This window comes from Spermophilus citellus (assembly GCF_964194105.1).
Source record: "Spermophilus citellus genome assembly, chromosome: 6".
NCBI classification, from domain to species: domain Eukaryota; kingdom Metazoa; phylum Chordata; class Mammalia; order Rodentia; family Sciuridae; genus Spermophilus; species Spermophilus citellus.
The window spans coordinates 36,768,686-36,783,233 of NC_138187.1; the positions used below are offsets into that span (position 1 = coordinate 36,768,686).

At 57.4% G+C, this 14,548-nt stretch overlaps 1 protein-coding gene and 1 long non-coding RNA gene across 10 annotated transcripts in view; one reads left to right on the forward strand and one right to left on the reverse strand.

The window, feature by feature from the left end:
• Positions 1–4,380, reverse strand: part of TNRC18 (trinucleotide repeat containing 18) — a gene marked incomplete at its 3' end in the record, with an annotated part of 91,376 nt that extends 86,996 nt beyond the window's left edge. For 8 of the 9 annotated variants that reach the window (XM_081298697.1, XM_081298695.1, XM_081298692.1 and 5 more), the window contains exons 1-2: positions 4,003–4,380; positions 1,669–2,098 (exon numbers count right to left, since the gene is read on the reverse strand). In XM_081298697.1, coding sequence (XP_081154823.1) covers positions 1,669–1,855 — 187 coding nt within the window. In that variant the 5' untranslated portion in view covers positions 1,856–2,098; positions 4,003–4,380. The remainder of the gene's footprint in view (positions 1–1,668; positions 2,099–4,002) is intronic. The other variant, XM_081298689.1, reaches the window with a different exon arrangement.
• A 3,459-nt stretch (positions 4,381–7,839) lies between these two features.
• On the forward strand, positions 7,840–10,106 carry LOC308651535. The gene is made up of 2 exons (XR_014022576.1): positions 7,840–9,119; positions 9,574–10,106. It is a non-coding gene; the product is annotated as an uncharacterized lncRNA (long non-coding RNA).
• The last annotated feature ends 4,442 nt before the right edge of the window (positions 10,107–14,548 follow it).

Here is a 14,548-nt window from a genome sequence, read left to right on the forward strand (position 1 = left end):
GGTCAGGCGCGGCCGTAGAACAGTGAGAGCAAAAGGCGCTCCCAGAGTAGTGACTGCTACACTACTCTCAAGAGGACACTGCCTCCACCAGGTCCCAGCCAGATCTCCCGCAGCCGGCACTACAAGCAAAAGCCAGGCCAGCCAGGGAGATCCAAGATCAGATTGCCAGGCAGTAGGGCCTGCCAGCACCCTGGGTCGGACTGCATGACCCGAGGAATGGAAAAGACAGGCAAACTTGCACACGCATCAACATGGCTTTGCCAGGCACACACAAGGGGATGATCCAGATGGCCCGTATACCGGAAGGCCACCCCCAATTCCTGTCTCGGGGTGCCAGCGCCCCACGCTCTACGCAGCTCACTACTCAAAAGAAAACCCTGGTCCTTGTCGCTGCCCCCAGGCGGGGCACACAGCAGGGGTGTGGGGGTAGGGGGGGCCCAGGTCCTTGTGCCCCGACAGCGGGGATCTCCGCCTGCCCCTCCCCCGCAGGAGGCTTCACAAAGGCCCTTTGTCCCTCCGAGCCCCTGCGACTCCAGCTCCTGAAAAGTTCCAGGAGAAAAATCAAAGAAAGAAGCAAAATCGGTGAGCGCAGACGGGTGGGCGGGTGTGTGTGTGGGGGGGGGGGGGGCGAGGTGTCTCTTCCAAGAAACCAAAGACCAGAGGAGCTTCAGGAGTTCCCCGGGAAATCGTAAAAGTTCTAAACTTCAGTTTGAAGGAGAAGAGGTGGACTTTTTTCCCTTAACATCAGGCACAGAAATCAGCCGGGCAATTTGGACCCGTCTTCCCCCACCCAGGCTGGGCAAGTCTGCGGCCCCGCGTCACATTTCCCATCGCGCCCGGCGCCGGGCTCGGCAAACTGCTCCCTGCCCGGCGCCCGCCCAGTGAAGTCTCCGCCGCAGCCCAAGAGCCCCTCTTGGGAGATGGTGGAGGCTGCAGGGCCTTCTTGGACAACTCCTCCACCTTTCCTTGTTGGATCCCTGGTATCCCCTCCACTGCCCAGGCTCCGTGCGGATCCACTCCCTGCACCACCTCTTTCCCCTAAGCTCAGAAAGGCAGCAGCCAGGCTTGGCGTTCCTGCTGCGCGGCAAGCCCTTGGGCGCAGGGTCACTGCCCTCCCACTCCTGGAAGAGAGACCCGCAGAAGCCAACAGGAAACTGGGGTCCCAGAGCTGGGTTCACCGTGCGCCCGCCCCCCGCATCTCCTGGCCGCGGCTCCGCACTGGTGGTGGAGTCGCGGTCAGAACTCTGGGCCCACGGACGTAGGGAAAGGCGTTCGTTTGCCAAGAAAAAAGATCCGAGTTCGGGGAGCGGGTGTCTCATGGGGCATGGGGGCTGACTTGTTCTTTTCTCGCCCAGATTTCGCAAACTCCAGCCCAGGCTAGTGCCGCAGGAGCCCGGGGGCTGGCATGGCCCCTGGTGGCTCTGATTTCGGCAGATGCTTGGATCTCAAGCGGGTCCGGCGCGCTGGAGACCACAGCCGAGCACCTCTCGGTCGGGGCCTCGGAACTGGCCTTGCCCCAGGCCCAGGGATTCCCCCGTACTGAGAGCTGAGCCCGCCAGCACCAATGGGCCAGCCGAGAGGCGCCCAACCCAGGCCATGATCTTCCCAGGCCTCCCTCCCCAGGATCCCAGGAAATCAGGAAGAGTGGACAAGGCGCGGGACACTTACCCGGGTGCGGGTGGAGGTTGAGGCCGGACATGTATTTCCCGGGCGGCAAAGGGCCGGGCAAGCCCGAGGCGGGTAAGCGTCCGGCAGTAGCCGCACCCACGCGGTGGCTGTCCATGCCCAAGCCGGACAGTAGCGGCGGCGGGGGGCCGTGCACGGACCGCTGGGGCCCGAAGTCTCGGCCATCCATCCTCCGCGGGAATGCCGCGGCCAGCTCCCCACCTGGCCTGCCGGCCTTGCTCAGTGGGATCTAAAAGTTCGGCCTCGATGTAGTCCCAGAGTCCTCGGGTGGCGGGGGCTCCGCGGTGTGCATGGCGGCGGCCAGCGGGGCTTGCGCTCGGAGGCGGGCCGGTGGCCCGAGGCGCACAGACGACCGGTGGTGGGGCCCCTCTGGGTGGCCAGGAAGAGTTTCGAGAGACCAGGCACACGGCGTCTTGGCAGGGAGAGGAGACGGGCCACGGAAGACAAGCGGGGAGAAAAAGAAAAAAAAAGTTTCAGAAAGTCACCTCGCCCTTCGGGGTCTAGGGCTGCTGATCTGGTGGCCAAAAATAAAATCGGGAGTAGCCCCTTTTCCACGAAAAGTAAAACTCCATGCTCCGTCTCCCGGCGGCTTCAGGCTCCGGTGATCTGGCTCAGAAAAGTGACCGGTGGAGCACTGCGCCCTAGACCCGACTCTACCACGGCAGCCGCTGGGTCCTCCCGAAACTGGGGAAGGCCAGCCGCACCCGGACAGCATAAATACAAACCTCTTAAGTGTTTTATTCCCGAGCGTCACATGCTTCGAGGTTTTAAACTGTGAAACCTTTTCATGAGCGGCTCGAAATGTTTCCCTGAACACTAAGTCACTATCTAATCCGGAAAGTTTAATATTTAACCTTTTGGGGCCCTCGCCTCCCTTTTCTGAGTTTGATTTTCCTGAGCTCGCCCTGAGAGCCACCAAAGGAGTGTTTGGTTTGGAGCTTTTCGTTGTTGTTGTTGTTGTTTGGGGAGGGAGGGTGCTAAGCGGGTTTATTATTTCTAAGGAGGCCCGCTGCCCCCTCCTGTTGCCCCTGTCCAGTCACCGTGAGTCTCAGAGTCTGAGTCCGAGGACCCGAGACGTGGCATTCTCGCCTGAGGACTGGAAAGAATCCTTCAAAACAAGCTTTGGTTTCATTTTCCAACGCCCCAGCCTGGGAATCCTGTGGCCTGAGGACTTGACCTGGAGCGGGGGATTTGGGGGCGTCAGAGGGGAAAGAAGGGGATCAAGGATCTCGATCCTACCCTAGCTTTCTCCTACCCCAAAAAATAATCTACAAAGAAAACCTTCGCAGCGCGGGCCGGCTGGGGGGCACCTCCCCCAGCGTTGGGTAAATCCCCCTGTAGTTCCAGTTTCGAGCTGTTTGTTTAAAAGATTTGTCGTTTGCCGATTCCCGTGGGGGCGGGAGGGGATCTTGGAGCCCACCCTTCCCTCGCTGTCCGTCTGCCCGCCTGCGGCAGCTCTGATTCCCGATTCCGGGAGGCCGGGGCTCTCTGGAGCCGCGGATCGCGCCAAAGCCACCCGCTCTTGGGTACCAGCCCCGCGCCCCAACTCCGCGCCCAGCCTCTCGAGCTGCAGACCCTCTTAGCTGCAGATCCCCCCCGGCCTCCTCCTCCACTTCGTTAAGGGTGGCTATTTTAACGTGGTTTGGGTTTCAAACACCCCCTCGCTCCCTTGCATCAGGCTCTTGTTACCAGATCCGCGTTTACTTAGGAAAAATCTAAGATCGTCACATCCGAGGATTCAAGTCTCAAGAAGGCGATGAGCTTCCAGTGATTTTTTTTAAATAATGTTTTTAGGGAAGCTTTATTTTAAAAGCCAGCGCTTCGGAGCATGCCCAGGCGCCCCAGCTTGAGGGAGTCGGGGTGAAGCTCCCCGGAACTCTGGCAAAGGTAAAGAAGCTGGCGTGGACAACCGCAGGCTCCGCTGCGTTTTCCCTACTTCTCTCCCCCTCTTAAATGCAGTTAAAATGGCTGAATTCCGGCTTTTAATTAAAAACAGCCTATAATCGAAAACGTCTCGGCGTCCCGGGCTCCCCCGCCTCTGCCGCCTGCCGGGCACCGACGCCCCTCGGCTGTGTGGTGCAGGCTGTAGCGGACTGGGGGCTCGGGTGGGCGCCCAAGGAACAGCAGTCCGCCCTCACCTTCCCAGGGCCCCCTTTGCCCTCTGCCCCTAGCCCCCGATTTCGTCCCCATCAGCCGGACAGCTTCGGGAACCCTCGCACAACCCAAAGGGCAGGCGGGATGGGGTGGTGGGGTGCGAACTGCAAAGTTTGGAGACCCTCGCGCCCGGCTGGGGCAGCCGGAGGACCAGCGGCGTACCTGGCGCGGCGGGGCTCCGGGCTCCGGGCTCCAGCGACAGCGACTCCGGTAGCAGCCCCGACTCTCGGCGCAGCTAGGCGCCGGTGCTGCCCGCCATCCCGCGGCCGCCGCTCCCCTCCGCCACCCGCAGCCGCCTCACACTTTTTGCCCGCCTTTCCTTTTTTTGGTAGAAAACCGCTCCCCGGGCCGAGCGCTCGGCGCGCCAACTCCTCCGCCCTCCCGCGGCCCGGCTCCCGCAGCCCCCGGAAAAGCCAGCTTTCCTCCCGCCGAGCTCCCCGCTTTTTAATAAAATCCAGGTAGCGCCGGTTTAAAGAATCCCAAATCTCCATATACAGCCCGGGATTGGAAAAGGTACATTACACAACCCCCCTTTCAAGTTCCTCTCGCTGGATCTAAAAAAAAAAAAAAAAGCTAGCGCGGGGGGGGGGGAGGCGGGGGCTGGGGGAGGGGAGCCCTAGCAGGCGAAGAAACACGCATTGTTCCCCGGCGCCCGCCCCCCCCCCCAGGGCCAGCCCCCGGCCGCCGAGCATTGGCCGCGCGCGCCGCCCATCACGCGCATGTAAACACCTTGGCCCTCAGCCATTCCTATAAAACCAATTACGGACCTCAGGGCTCCAGCAGTTTCCAGGCTCCCCTCGGCGGGGCTGAATGATCAAAACTGGTGGTGAGAATTTTTCCGGGCCGTTTCTAGGCAGCCCTTCCCCCTCCACCAGCTCGGCCCCCCCCTTCCTCCTTCTCCTCCCTTTTCCTCCCCCCTCCTCCAGCGTCTGGGCTGAGTGATCAAAATAGAGGAAGATGGTTGTCGCCGCAATCCAGGGCTTTGCAAGGCGCGGTTTAATGGGCCGGCTGTCAGCTTCCTGCTCGCAGGAGGAGGTGACAAGCCGAGCGAGCCGGGAAGGGCCTGGGGCCCGGCGGACTGCACCCAGTGCCCACGCCCCGGCCCCCCACCTCCCCTGGGTGCGCCTCTAGAACGCGCGGTGGAGACGCCAAAACAGACAAGGGCTGCTTTTTCTTTTTTCTTTCTTTTTTTTTCCTTTTCCTTCCTTTTAAAACAAAGCAGCGATTCATTCCCTCTCCCCCAGGAGCGCAGTCGGGTGGGATGGGCAGGCGAGAAGGCCGTTTTCCTTGTCCCGGCCTGCGGGTCCCTCCCTGAAAAGCAGTGTCAGATGGTTACTGATTAATATTTTGGAGAGGCCGCGGCGGCGGGCAGCGGGTGAGTCTAATCTCCTAAAGGGGGTTCCTATAGAAACGCGCGCGGGCCGGGACGCGCCCCCTTCTCGGCCAGGGCCGGGTCTGCGGTGCTTCTGCAACGCGCGCCCCTCCCCGAAGCCCCTCTTGGCGTGGGCGGTCCCCTCCCCCTTCCCCCCCAAAAAAAAATCAGAGCAGAAAAAAGGATTAGATCGGCTGAGCGCAAGCTGAATCCCTCTCGATTCTGACATTTCAGCCTATTAGCATTTCTCCACGGGGCCTTCTGAAACCTATTAAAGTGTAATATTAAAAACCTCTTGGCTGGGGGCCTCTCTCGCCTTCCATCCGCCGCGCCCCCTCCAGGGAGGGCGAGACCGGGAAAAAAAAAAATCTGTTGAGCTCAGAGGAAGCAGCAGCCAAGCCCAAAAGTGCTTGGCTGGCCACGGCGGCCAGAGGGGGAGGGGAGCCCCAATCCCCCAGACTTTGTACTTTATTTTGCGCTTTCAGCAAAATCCTTTCTGGGTTGAGTAGCCGGGAGCTGCCCGCGGCAAACCTACCTGGCTAGAGGCGCAGGGAATGCGGACCCTGCCGGAGGGACAGTCCTAGGGGCCCCGCACCCTCTCCGCAGCCCCGGCAGGCACCCGAATCCAGCTAGGCATTACGTACCCTCGAAAGGAAGCTTGAAGGGGCAGAAATCCTGCTGATCCTGCCTCGGAGAGCAACCGTGGTGATAGGATTTTAATTAAAACAAGAGAAGCCCGCTCTTTCGCCCCGCGCTGCGGACTCAGCGTTTTCGCATTGCTCCTATTTTTTTAATCCATTTTTAAGGCAACTTTTCTGGAGGGGGGGAAAATGAGCTAGTTAGCGCCCATTCGTTCTATTTTCTTTTCTCCACTTTTAGAAAAAAGGGGGAAGGGTTCGAGAGCGAACTGGGGGTGTCTAATTTAATTCCAGGATAAATTTGAGGAAAAAAGTTCGGCCTCAGGAGGGCAGTTTCAAGTTGCCCTTCTTGGATCCTCCTGCGCTGGTTTCTAGGCTGCCCTCTTTTGGAAGCTGGAGCTCCGCGGGGGAGGAGGGAGGAGTGAAGAGAGAAAGGAACGAAAATAACCGGAGCCAAGGGGAACGAGCGGCGGTGTCCGCGCTTGGAGCTGGGCGCGCGGGTCTCAGTGGCAACCGGGGCGGCGGGAGATGCCCGGTGCAGCCCCAGGACGGCCAGAAGCAAAGACCGAAAGGAGAGGGGGGTTAGAGAAAGGAGGTATTGTGTCTGTGTGCCTTAGGGGAGGGGGGCGACTGCAGAAATAAAATAAATGCAGTTGAGCTGCGCGGGACTGCTGGAAGCCAGAGCAAGGGAAGGGGCCGTGTGTGGGGGCGCCCAGCGCCCTTGAGTCTTATCCCGAGGCCTTTGTGGGTTCCTAGTAAGCCCTCCCACGCCCGAGTCCCCAGCGCTTCCCCCGCCCCCATCGCCCTCCAATATTAGGAGTGCAGGCCCTGATTCCCCCACCCTCTTAGCCCGCCCGGGATCTGGAATGGTTTTATTTTAATATAGCTCAAGAAAAAAATATGCGGGCTGGGGATGTGGCTCAAGCGGTAGCGCGCTCGCCTGTCATGCGTGCGGCCCGGGTTCGATTCTCAGCACCACAAACAAACAAAGGTGTTGTGTCCACCGAAAACTAAAAAAAAAAAAATTAAAAAAAATTCTCTCTCTCTCTCTCTCTCTCTCTCTCTCTCTCTCTCTCTCTCTCTCTCAAAAAAAAATATGTATCTTGCGAGAGTTGGGGTGGGGAATAATACAAAAGACTTGCGGGGTGGAAAAAAAAACAAAGGCCTATTTTTATAAATGTTTAATGTTTTCACCCCTGGATGCTCCAAGACGCCGTAATTGTGACGGGCGGGGTATGTGTGCCATAAATCATTTAGTTGCTAATAAAAATTCTGCCTGTTTGCCTTGGATTTGCCAATGGCGTTTGCATTTTTCAAGTGTGTGCGCCTCGTCGGCTTGGCGAAGGGAGCTGGCATTTCATTAGGGCCCGATTCAGGACAGAAGAGGCCCCCTCCCCGCTGGAATGTGTGCGCCCCAGCCCCTTGAGCTGCCCTCCCCTTGCACTCTTTCACCCTCGCGAGCTGCCACGCGGCCCTCTAGCCACCAGGCGCAGGGCTTGGGGTCGCGACCGCTCCGGGGTCCTGGCCGTGGGGCGGGGCGCACAGGACTGATCCTGCCCGCGCTGCTCCTCCGGGGCTGCCTCGCTTGTGGGACGCGGGCAGGCCCGCTGGAACCAACCGTTGCCCGCCCTGGTCTTTGCCCCCTCTTCGGCCCTGCGCCCTGGTGCCCCGGAGCCGCTGAGTAAACAGCTGCCGGGAGCCATCTTGGGGCGTGGGACCGATCCCAAGAGGAGTAAAGGCTGCAGCCACGGCCCCTTCGTAGATCCGCTCCATCACAGGAGCCTCTGGTGCAACCCAAGCTGGGCCACTAGGTCTAGGAAAATACCCCCCACGCCCTGGTGGGCCACATTTAAACGTGAAAAACGGGTGCGCGCGGTACGGGTGTCCACTGCCCAGGCCACAAGTCCAGGCGCCATCTTCCACGCCCCACCCCCTCTAGCTTGTTTACCCGCGGGATCAGTGGCCAAAAACTGTGTTGACGCAGTGGGTGTGTGTGTGTGTGTGTGTGTGTTTTGTACTGACTGGGCGGAAAATCGGCCGGGATGAGGGGACCTCCACGCAGCCTCAAACCTCAATTCCGGGAGAACCCACCCAGGCGAGCCTGGCTCAGCGCGGTTATCCACGGCCCGGGCTGGCCGCCCAGACCTTTTGTATATCCCCAAGTCGCTTCCCAACTAACAAAACTCTCCCCCTTTGTTGTAAAGCCAAAGGACAAGCCAACCTTGAGCCCGCTGTCTCCCCTGCGGTGCCTTTGTAGGCACAAGCCCCGCACCGGGGCCAGCCGCCAGCAGGTCCGACTCGTGGGAGCCCACGCCTCCCAATTCTGCCCAATGCAAGGTTGAACCTGGCTCTTCTAGCACCTTGGTGTCGCAGCCCGCATGGACACGTTCTCTCTACACCCTCTGAAAAAAAGCCCGGATCCTTTCCAAAACGCGGACACCCTAACTGCCCCACCCTTGGCCCCGAACCGCCTTTCCCCAGGACTAGGGAAGGTTTGAGCCCATCCAGACTCCACTGCGAAAGCTGCCCCGAGGCTTTCCGGCTTCGGCTGCCGGCTCGGGAGGCCGGGACAAGGTGTTCTCGGCCAGAGTTTCCACAGGTCCTAGATTCGGCAACTGGGAAGCTCCCAGCCAGGGCACCACTAAAACCCGGAGAGGCCGCACTGGGGACAGTCATCCTTGCTGTCTGTAGCTGAGTCTGGCCCAGCAGCGGCTCGGCGCCTGGCCGAGGGACGCCCAGACCCACCAGGAAAACCAGGGACGCGGCGCTAGAGCCCTGCTGCAGCCAAGACCCCGGCGCACGGCGGGCAAAGCCGGAGCTGTTGCGCCAGGCCTGGCCGCAGCGGATTCTGGCTCCTCTCGGCCCCGCCTCCGACCCTGGCCTCTTCCTATGGCCCTGGTCGGGTCTTCCACTCCACTGTCTGGCTCAGAAAGGACTGAGACGCGCTTGGTGCGTCGCAGGCCGGCTGCTGCCATAAATCTCCGCGCCGGCCCTGCTTCCTGCTGTTTATGCGCGGGTATTCGGGGCCGGCCTCGCATCCCGCGCCAAGCCAAGCGCCTTGCTCTCCTGGTCACGGCCTGGAGGCCCCGACTCAACGTAGGGAATCAAGCCAGAATTTCCCCATTCGCCAGAGAGGGAACGGCCTCCCTCCCACTCAGTGCCACCACCATCCATCACCACGAGTTTCGGACCCCAAGGTGGCCCGAGCTTCACCGATCATCTTTGGGGTGGGGACACCCCCCCCCGGCCCGACACTTCCTCCTATGAAGGTTCGGTTAGCCTCCTATGAAGGATGGGTGCACGGACTGCCTGCGTTGTTGAGGAGCAAGACAGGGCCAAGGACTGAGCGATTTCTCAACTCAGGCGACCACCCACCTCCTGGGACCCTGCTTAGTCCTGTGCCCCGGGATCCCTCTGCGGGCGACGAGGGGCCTGGGGGCAGGGGGAAGCTTGAGATGAGCCGGATGACTGCAGGCGCGGTGTCGGAGACCTATCGGGTTCCCAATCCCGCGCCATGCCACCCCCTCCCTGCCGAGGATACCCCTTTTCAGCCTTGGTGCAAATAGACCATGGAGAAAGCAGGAATCGGTCGTTTGAGCTGGTGGCAGCCTGGTGGGGGCGACGGTCTTCCTATCCTAGTCAGGGGGGCAGCCCCAGAGAGTACATTTCCAACAATAACGTTTAATGTCGTCAGTTTTATCTTTTTTTTTTTTTTCTTGCTAGAGGGGCAAGGAACAGGCCTTTCCACGGGTGCCCGACATCAACCGAGCAATCCGGTCGCGCGACGGAGACCGACCACCACCGAAGAGACTTTGAGGGCTTTTGGTGGGGACGATCGTGGAGAGAAAAGCGTTCATCCCCGCCTTGGTGCCCCCCCAAAGTCTCACGGTGCCAGTGACATGACCCCAAAAAAGCGATGGCAAAGGGGGGGGGGCGGTTGGAAACCTGGCTCTGAGGTTGCCCTCACCCAAGGAGCTCCGGCTTCTTCCTAGAATTTCTAGAAGCACTTTCGGAGGGACTGAGGGCTTCTGGCCCGACGCAGAGGAATTTGAGCCTCGCCCCGGCGGCAGCCTGGGAGCGGAGAGGCTGCAGAGCCACATTCCGCTCGAGCCGCCCCTGCTAGGCCCCAGGAAGCGCCGCGGAAAACAAAGCGCTGCGGTTTCAGCCCAAGGTTAAAGTCCACCGCGAGCGTTTTTTTTCCCCCCCCGGAATCTGAGAGCGATAGCGTTTCTCCAAATAAACCGCCAATAAATCAGCTCCTGGGGCCGCCTGCTGAAGAGCTCGGGTGACCTTGGGGAATGTTTCCTGCCAGACCCGTCCGAGGACAGGCTTGGGGGAGGGGGCCAGAGTCAGCCCTACCCCCACCCCAGAGACACAAGAGGGGGTGGCCAAGGGCGTTTATTGTGGTATGTGTGCCTACAGGGGATGGGGACGATTTGTGGTGGGGGTAGGGCACTGTGACTATTTGGGGGCTGTGGGCAGGTTGTGGCGGTTTGGAAATGGAGGATCGGCTACTCTGGGAAGGATGTGTCCGGCGCCTGAGCTTCGCTGCACTGTACTAGGCCCCGGGGAACCAGCCCCCACCGACAAGCCGGGCCTCTGTCTTAGGGGGCCTCAGCCTTTGTCTGGGTGTGACTGGGTGTGTTCCGCAGCGAGTTTGTGTGGGGTGTGACTAATGGGATTTATGTATGTCAGTGCCAGGGTGACTAATGGAGGGCTTGGCAGCACGTGTGTTTGGGGAGGGACACTGCACCTAGGTGGGGAGTCCGTGTCCCAGGAGGGGGCTGCCTAGTCTCTCAGAAGTTCCATTCCCCTCCCCCACCCCTGGTCCCTGCTTTGTTTGGGCTTCTGCACCTCCCCAGCAGGCCCGTGCATGCTAAGGGTTCTGGAGCAAATTCCACTGCCAACCCGGCCCCCAGAGGCCCTCCTCTCCTCCCACCTCCCTAACCCACGTGGTGCCTCCGGATCGGTCTGCCAGCCCCCCCCCTCCCCCTGTTTTCCTGTCTCTGAAAGTTCCCTGGGATGTCCTGGGCATCTCTCCCCTGGACCTGTGATTTGGTTACTGTCCTATCCATTTCTGCTTGAGGGGCAGAAAGGAAAAGGGACAATCACACAGCTGGAAAGTGGCAGCAAGCATCATCTACCAAGACAGGCAGAGTGTCTGAAACGGGAAACCCCAGCATCTCCTCACTTTTGTGTGTGTGTGTGTGTGTGTGTGTGTGTGCTGGGCATGGAACCCCTAGCTCTCGTGTGTGTTAAAGCTAAGCTCTCTACCAGTCAGCTACACTCCCAGCCCCTCAGCACACCCAACAAGCTGACCACCTGCCTTGCCACCCCCACCTATAGCCTTTCAGTCCTCTCTCTTGGCTACTGTGGAATTTCTCCTACCCCTGGTGGGGGGAGGGGAGGCAACGGAGGTCTAAGATTGGTGGGAGTCCCTGGTTTGGCCTGGGGCAAGTAGAGATTGGGTGAGGTCTGGCTAACCCAAGGCAGCATTCCTCTGGAGTTCAGAAGGACCATGGGCCAGCCTGTTAGGCAAGTGCTCTACCACTGAACTATAGCCCCCGCCTTTTTAAGTTTTATCTTGCGACAGGGTCCTACCTAAGTTGCCCAGACCGACCTCAAACTTGGGATCCTCCTGCTTTAGCCTCCTAAGTAACTGGGATTACAGCCTCCTAAATAACTGGGATTACGGGGGTTCCCTTGGGGCCTTCTGATTTTGCACAAGGTGTCCCTCAGCGGCTCTCCCTGCTGCTGGTACACATTCTGGGTCCGAGTGTCTTAAAAGTGGGGAAACCTAAGGCCACCCATTTAGAGTGGCAGCAATTAGGCCTGCCATGGCTCTGCCCAGCTCCCTCCTGCAGGCTGGTGCCCCCTGGCCAGTGGGAACATGTCAGAGGAGGGAATGGCAGGGTCTGACCCTTCCCAGGTTGCTGGGCCAATGGGCTCCCAGATATTCTCTCTCTCTCTCTCTCTCTCTCTCTCTCTCTCTCTCTCTCTCTCTCTCTCACAAACACACACACATATATTCACTCTCTTCACCTCCCTCCCTATTTTTTTTTCCTTTTATCCTTCTTTGGCATTTTCTTTCAAGCAGAAAATAAAAACATTTCCCATGGCTACGGCTTTGAAAGCTCCCCTTCCTGCCTGCCTCCATTATGTGCCCACCCCCACCCACATCAATGCATTTCTACAATCAGCAGAAAGTCAAAAACAAACCCCAAAGATCAGACCTTGACAGCCCCTTCCCAGGGTCCTTGCACTGTCTCTTCGCCTCTTGATCTCTTGTCCCCAGAGATGAGCAAGAGGCAAGAACCCACCCCCTCCAACATACACACACGCACTCATTTGCACACCCAATTTCTGTGAACATAGGAAATCTCTGAAGAACCTTCAAGAGCCACTCCTGCTAAAAAGACCTGCTCACTTGATTCCTTCTGCTGCCCCCAGGGCATCCCTGCCCAGACCTGCCCACTTGGCCTAGCTCCTTCCTCTGGGAGGCAGTCTCTTATGGGTTGAGTGATCTCCCCACAAAATTCATGTTCATATACCTCAATAACTTCCAATACCTCAAAATGTGACCTTATTTGGAAATGGGGTCATTGCAGATGTAATTCATTAAGATGATGTCATACTGGAGTGGGGTAGGCCCCAATCCAAAATGACTAGTGTCTTATTATAAAAAAAAAAAAAGGGGGGGGAATTTTGGAGACAGGCAGATATAGAGGGAAGACAATGTGGAAAAACATGGACAAGAGACCACCATCTACACTCCAAAGAGGCTAAGACAGATCCTCCCCTCTCAGCCTTCAGGAGGAACCAGCCCTCTGAGACCCAACACCTTGATCTTGAACTTCAAGTCTCTAGAACTTGAAACAATAAGTTTCTATTGTTCACACCACTCAATCTGTGGTACTTTATTATGGCAGCCTGAACAGATTACTACACTGTTCCTGATTCAAGTACCTGCAAGAGTCAGACAGGAGGGGCTGGGGTTGTGGCTCAGTGGTGGAGCACTCGCCTAGCATGTGTGAGGCCCTGGGTTCGATCCTCAGCACCACATAAAAATAAATAAATAAATAAAAGGTATTGAATCCACCGACAACTTAAAAAAAAAAAAAAAAAAGAGGCAGGAACATGGGACAACAGGTAGAGGGAATGACTCCCTGCAGCTCCATCCTGGGACCACCCCCAGGAGTTCCAGATCTGCCCTTGCACATGAGAGGCTATTGTTTCAGGATGTGTTGTGCTGCAGTAACAAACATCCTCAACATCTCAACAGCTTAATGTAAAACAAAGATGCCTTGTCCCCTGCGTGTCCTCTGTTCAGCTTGAGCTTGACTTTCCAAGACAGCTGGTCTGAGCAGCCCAAGTCATTAGAATTCATAAGTTGTCCACCTCATTGCAAAGCCATCGCAGGGCAAGGGCAGATCAGTGCAGAGTCACATGTCTCCAGTGCCCTGAGTCCCTATGACCAAACTCAACTAAAGGGTGCTGGGGAGTAGAGTCTTCCCTGTGACCAAGGGGAGGAGATTCAGGCACTAGGGAATCTGGGCGATGTCTACTACAGTTGCACCTTGACATCTCATTTGTTCACCTTGACACTTTTTTTTTTAACTGTGGTGAAATACATAAAGCAAAAATTACCATTTTGACCGTTTTGAAATGCCGCTCAGGGAGTTAAACATAACCACATTGTCGTGAAACCATTAGTACCATCCACCTCCAAAACTTTTTCATCTCCCCAATCTGAAACTATCCTCATTAAGTACTAACTCCCAGTTCCCCCCAACCCCGGGCTCTGGCACCCACAGTTCTATTTTGTCCCTAGAAATTTGACAACTCTAGTGACCTCAGAGAGGTGGAATCATGTGATATTTGTCCATTTGAATCTGGTTTATTTTATAATGTCCTCAAGATTCATTCATGTCGGAGCAGATATCAAATGACCTTCCTTTATTTTTTCCCCAGTACTGGCTATTGAACCCATGGGTGCTGTACCACTGAGCTATGTCCCCAGTCCTTTTTGTTTATTTGGGAGGGTGGATTGAGGATTGAACTCAGAGGCACTTGACCACTCAGCCACATCCTCAGCCCTGCTTTGTATTTTATTTAGAGACAGGGTCTCACTGAGTTGCTTGGCAACTCACTTTTGCTGAGGCTGGCTTTGAACTCTCAATCCTCCTGCCCCAGCCTCCCAAGCCACTGGGATTACAGGCCCAGCTCTTCTCTGGGTTTTTGATTTGTGTTTCCCTAATGATCAGTGATGTTGAGCCTCTTTTAAAGTGCTTATGAGACCTTTGTGTATCTTCTTGGGAGAAATGTCTATTCACACCAGGTGGTGTGGTGCACCCCTGTAAATCCAACAACTTGGGAGGCTGAGACAGGAGGATCACAATTTCTAGGCCAACCTCATCAACTTGGCAAGACCCTCAGCTGCTTGACAAGACCCTGACTCAAAAAAGAAAAGGAAGTGGGGCTGGAGATACATGTAACTCAGTGGATTCAATCTTCAGCACCCAAAACAAAAATGCCTATTCAAGTTCTTTTCCTGCCTGCCCCACCTCTTTCTGTGCTGGGGATCAAATCCAGAGCCTGACACATGGTAGGCAAGCACTCTGTCACTGAGCTACATGGCCGGCCCTTGGCACTATTTTTGATACCCTGCAGACCAAAATAAGGCATAGGAGCAGGCCAC